This window comes from Sinocyclocheilus grahami, unplaced genomic scaffold (assembly GCF_001515645.1).
Source record: "Sinocyclocheilus grahami isolate Dianchi unplaced genomic scaffold, SAMN03320097.WGS_v1.1 scaffold1202.1, whole genome shotgun sequence".
NCBI classification, from domain to species: domain Eukaryota; kingdom Metazoa; phylum Chordata; class Actinopteri; order Cypriniformes; family Cyprinidae; genus Sinocyclocheilus; species Sinocyclocheilus grahami.
Window position 1 is genome coordinate 176,849 of NW_015506381.1, and position 6,170 is coordinate 183,018.

Consider the following 6,170-nt stretch of genomic DNA (forward strand, 5'->3'; position numbering starts at 1 on the left):
TTTAATTTAATAGCATTAGAGCTGCTCCATTGCAGCAGCTTAGTACTGTAATCACGTGCTTTGCTGTAATAATGCAGGGAACCACTCCTGCATATAAATCTCCTAAATGTGATATTTTCAGAAATAGAAGTCGCGTTTTTTCATTTGAAACATGCTGCGATTTATATTCCAAAACCACTCATATAATGCAGAAACACTCAAGCAAGCAAAACACGCGCAACGCATGCACTTATTTGTACTGATGCAGAATAGTATAGCCTAGTGCATTTCACACAGGCTGCTAGATTCACTTTCGCCTGAAAGTCGTGTATACCTAAGGTTGAAAATAAATTATGTTTATAGTGAATGCCCCTATAAATGGTCTTATTTTTACGATTTAGTTTTAATTCAAATGATGCGTGTGCTAAGTTAGTGAACATCAAAAATCACACAACAGAAATCCGCGCTCTCTCTCGCTCTCTCTCTCACTCCCTACCGTTAAGTAACTTGTGCATTGTTTTACCTACTTGTTTTTGACATATCTGACCGAACTACAAACGTAGTTTCCAGTGATGTCTGTGAGAAAGATATATTCACTCGACAAGCTCGCGCATCTGCGCCGCCGCGCGCTCAATCCACTCAGCGTGCTTTGTTTATCAGCTCGCGCACATCAGCTATAAAGGCGTTAATACTGAATATTTAACATTATATTCATTGCATACATATACTTCGTAGTAGACATCCTTAACTCCTTTCTGCTGTCTGTTGTTCTGTTGTCTGCGTTTCTTTGTTTGAATATGATGCTTATCACATGCTGTGTGGTATCGGCGTTTGGTATCGGGGTATTTTAACGAGTATGAGTACAGGAGACTAGTATCGGGCCCGATACCGATACCAGTATCGGTGCATCCCTAGAATTTAGAATAGGCATTGTTAGCTTACCAACACAATGATTTCAAATTTTACTGAAATGATTGTAAATAGAGTTACAGCCTATATAGAGGTTTAATTTCAGTCAGGACAATGCCTTAGAAGGTGACATAAGCTCCCTATGCTGTATACAGCAAAGTTTTAGAAAAGAGCCCAAGTGATGTGATATACCACTTATTGACTATTTCAGTGACAGGCACAAGAAAATGTATCACAGATATCTAAAAGCATGGGCGGCCTATAATACAGCTCAAAAGCATGGCTGAAATCCCATCTTATTTCTGAAAGGCCTGGGACAAATGCAAGCTGCTGAGGTGTAAAATGGCTAGTGGCAAAGAACCAGCAGACTTAAAAGCTCTTCAAATAGAGGAACAGGAATAAACATATTTCTCTCTACATCCTTTTGTCAAACACTTCTTAAGAGTTAACGACCGTTGTTTAAGACAGAAAGGGTCTAAAAATAGCACTTTCTATTCACGTGTGCTTTGGTGACCCATTGACTTAAGTTTTTGTCTGTATGACTGGGTTTTCCTGAAGCATTCTCTTGTTAAGGGTACAAGGCTGGTCTAAAATTAGAACTTCAAAACATGAACTTCAGCTATAAATAGGTCAAAGGAATTATTTCAGTGATGTGAATGTATTTTATTCGACATGCATTCTCAATGTTTTATAAAAGCATCTGAGAAGGCATGAAATATGGTATTTGTCCTACACAATGGCTAATGCAAGAAGAATATCTAATGCTTTTTGTGTTGGGTTACAATGACTCAAGGGCAATTTGCTGTGACATGACTGTAGTAGTAATCTTTAAATGTTTTCTGTTCCGCTGTCCATTACAAAGGCTGAGATTGAGGTCAGAAGATGAATATCTTCATTCCATTTTGGATGAAGACGTGTGATGGGTGAAGCATGGAGTTTCTAAGCCAATTCAAACACACTATCGTTTAAATAGGGTTAGTAAGCTTTTTTATTATTATTAATACTTTTATTCAGCAAGGAAAATGCTTTTCTCTTTAAATTTCTATTTAAAAAATCCCATTACAGTTCCCAACAAAAATAAGCAGCAGCACAACTTTTTGTGCAACATTGATAAGACATGTTTCTTGAACACCAAATCAGCTTATTAGAATGATTTCTGAAGGATCATGTGACATTGAAGACTGGAGCAACTCGGCTTGCCATCACAGGAAAACAAATCATAATCTTATATATTATTAATAAAAACGACATTAAAAATAAAATTGCAATAATATTTCAGAATATTTTTATAATATAAGGCACTGTTGGGTGTCCCATAGCTGTAACGCATTTCTATCTCTACCAACGTAGCCCTCAATACACACACACACACACACACACACACGTCATACACAAAGTGAGTTGGACAGCATTTCTTTAGGGACGGTACATCAGACCAAGTTCGCCAACTGAGTTATTGTCAAGTATGACATATACAGCTAAACTGTATAAAGAGGACAAAAAAGAAAACATCTGTACTTTTTAAAGCAATGCTTAAGACATGACAGCTTAACAGATTGCAGAATTTGCTGCAGAATTTGATACATTTGACAACAGTTGTGATTTTATTAACAACATAGTCTTCTTTTCCGCCCACTCACAGAAAGTAAAACATCCTTCATGGTAAATTATGACTTGAATCATGGAAAAGAACATTTTCTTAAGGCTTCTGTCCAGTACAATTTTGAACAACAAAAGATATGGAGAGAACTCAATTTGACCCTCTGATGTTAAAATGAAACGAGACAGCATCAAGACAAAAACAGACTACTGCATCCATCAATGAACATGATGCATCATCCAGTCAATCAGGCTTTATCAAGAGTGAATCTAACACACAAAACAATTCTACGCATCGAGTGTGAGATGAAATTCCTGGCACAGGATCAAAGCTAAGCATTCTAAAGCATATCTTTAAGAGAAATTTCAAAGTGATCCAAAGTGATCCACTTTCAAAGGGATTCACAGTGATTTTTAAGGATGTGAGAGAAATATGACCAGAGGGAAGAGGACACAGAGCCTTGGCTCAGTCTTCTATTTCCAAATTGCATGGAAATACTAATTTTAGATAAAAATCACACTGTATCTTCAGCTTCATCTGCAAAACACACTGCACAAATCTTATTTTAACAAATACGCATTTAGAGAGTTTAACGGTTTAATCACCAAGGAAACTAGGATGCAGTTACAGTCATCATGAAAAAAATTTCAAGGTTATGATGAGGCACTTACAATAGAATTGAATGGGGACCAATTTTGGAGAGAGAAAAAATCTATTTAATTCAAAAGGAAAAACGTTTTTATACTTACTCACAGATACTTGGTATTGTTCTAAACAAACTCACTTAATTTTGTTCAAATTCTCAGAAAACAGGACTTCATATGTTCATTTTGCATCAAGTTAAAAACATTGGAAAACAGAAATAATGAGGAAGATATTATTTTGCCATGCCATGATTTTATGAATTTAAGACTTTCTGCTCCGATTGAGAAACATTTATTTCCTTCAAATCAAGACTTTAAGTTCCATTATGGTTCATAAAGACTTTACACAAAGGATTAGATTTTTTTTTCATACTAAAATCATGTTAACATGCACATTGTTTTTACATCTTGTGGCTATACTTTTGAAACAGTAAGTATTCTAACATTTATGGACCGTTCCCATTCTCTTACATTGTAAATGAACACCCAAGATTTTTTTTTTTTAAAGAAAATGAGGAGCAAGTGAAAATATAATGCTGATTACCACAAAAATGTGTCATAAATACTGTAAATATCAAATTGTTTCCCAGACCTTGAAGAAAAAGGAACAAGCTGGAAATCATATGTTGATTGAATGTATCCTGCAGACCCAATTTTTCCTGATGTGACAGACTGCTTACCTTAACATAGGAAGGCTGTTTCTCCAAAATGAGGTTCGCCACTCTTTTAGATACCTGTAAGATGAGAACACAAGCTAAAGGTTAACATCTGTTCAACATGTCCTAGCTTTGTGCATTTAACAACTCTTTTTAATCATTAGCTGAGGCTTTAAAAGTAGTAAAAAGAAGAACAACTTGAGACTTTAAAATTGAATTGGAGTCTATTATAGGCTTTTCATGTCTTCCACATCTGCAACAATTACTCTGTAACAATATAATAAATGTTTTCTTGGGGCCCTCAAACATTCCGCTGGTAATAATGGCTCCACGGAAGGTCAAGCCATAAATATAAGGCATACTGAGGCACGCTCCAATCGATATGTGCGTCACCTTGTGGGGCTGTCAGGAACGAGAGGGCGGGATGGCTGTGAAGTGTTGGTGTGTCTGTGAGAGCTGAACAGATGGCAGACTCAGCTGAGCAGCGGCGTATGTTAGCAGATCTCACTGTGCGAAAAGCTGAGACCGATTGGCAGGAGAGCGCTGGGTTGTTTGTGAGTGTGTATGTGTGATAAAGACAACTGAAAGAGACATTTTCAAGAGCACCTCAACTTGCTCTTACATATGCATCAGCTCTTGGCTCTTAAAGGAATAGTTTCCTCAAAAATGACAATTCTATCATCATTTACTCAACCTCGTGTTCTAAACCTGCTTGATATTCAAAAAGAAAATATTCTGAAGAATGAGCCATACAATGAAAGTTAATGAGGTCCAAAACAACATTAGACTAGGGTTGTGAAGATGAGGAAATTTTCCCACCGGTTAATCACGTGTGGGGGGGGGATTAGTTCGTTGAATTGCCACAATTCGGCGTCAAGCAATTGTTTCTTTTGAGTTTTCCCTCTTTTCCTCGGATTTCTTGGCTTTCAAATAGCTTGAAAAAGCGCAGTGCGCGTTTTACTTTCACTTTCAAATTAGCAGCAATTCGGCGTTGATTCAATTCAAGCAACAACAACGTCAAACTCATAGAACTTTTATTAACAAAACGAATAAAAATACACCATATATGCCTAATAAAATAACAAATTACTTGGGCTACACAAAGTTAAAATAGGTATATACAACTGAAAATCAGCAAACACTGTGGAACCAAATAAATAAGAAACAGAACGTTTATTAGTAAAACGTATAAGAAAGCTTGGAGGCACGGCATATACACCTTGATGTAAAATAAAATAAATAAAATACACAAAGTATAAATAAAGTAATCAGCAAACACTGTGGAACCAAATAAATAAGAAAAGAATGTTTAAAAAAAACCTTCCAAAATCACCTTAGATAAACGGCATAAGTCAACAGGCTTTTCAAAATCCAAAATATTGCCAAACAGGTGCTTTTGCATTTCGTTTCGAAACTAAATCATCCGCGATCGTTTTGTCTGTCTCACCCCACTCTTCTTGTCAGTCAGCTCGACTCAATCTCCTTCAATCTTCCTCACTGGAGAAATTAAATCTGATCTGTGATGCGACTGTCGTTCGGCACACTGCATTGAGCAGCCACATTCAGTTTTTAATTGTAGTGTCTGTTCTTTACCTGAACTAAATTATTTTTATTTCTATAAAAAAATCAAAAAGACGGTGGGGGTCGGTGCCGCGGTGGGCAAGTGACGTAACCGGTGTTGCGGCTTAACACCGGTATCACCGTCAGCACCGTCTTATCGCGGCAAGCCTACTAGTGTCGACTTCTCCAGATATGTCAACAAGGCATTTGGCATTTTTTAGATTTTTGGATTTTTCAGTTTGGCCGATGTGTGGCTGATGCAGGACTTATTTTTACAGTGCTAAGAATGCAGCAGAGTTCCAGAGAACCTGAGCAGAGTTCCCATTCTCTGTTTCAGTAGTTTTTCATTAGTTAAAAATTATTAGGCAGAACTGTTAAGCCTGGTCCCTGGTCCCAGCATTGAGCAAATATACATTTATATAATTTAAACTAGTCTTTGAATATCTAATAAACATTTCATTTCACAAACCTTGCAAACTTTGTCGAATCCTGCTGTGAGATCTTTTGAAGTGTGTTTTTGTTGACTACATAAAACGGGTGTGCGTGATGGTCCATCTGTCCATGTGAATTGGATGTGGACAGGAGAGTTAAGCTGTCACTGCTATGCACGGTCAACACATTTTAAACCCTTGATTTGAAACTATAGAGTGCTATATCAAGTTGGCCACTTTGTCATATTATGTCATATTTGCAGTATGCTGTATAGGAAATTAGCGCTACCTTGTCTTTATTAGAAAAAAAAGAAAAAAGATTCCCAGTGTGCAAAGACTTACCTGATCCCTTACTGCAGTGGTCCCCCCCCCCCCCCCCCCCAAACACTTT

At 37.0% G+C, this 6,170-nt stretch overlaps 1 protein-coding gene across 1 annotated transcript in view; it reads right to left on the reverse strand.

Moving 5' to 3' along the window:
• The window catches only part of LOC107567964 (syndetin-like), a 54,803-nt gene that overhangs the window by 34,113 nt on the left and 14,520 nt on the right, over nucleotides 1-6,170 (reverse strand). Inside the window, exon 5 of the mRNA XM_016253786.1 lies at nucleotides 3,813-3,866. Coding sequence (XP_016109272.1) covers nucleotides 3,813-3,866 — 54 coding nt within the window. The remainder of the gene's footprint in view (nucleotides 1-3,812; nucleotides 3,867-6,170) is intronic.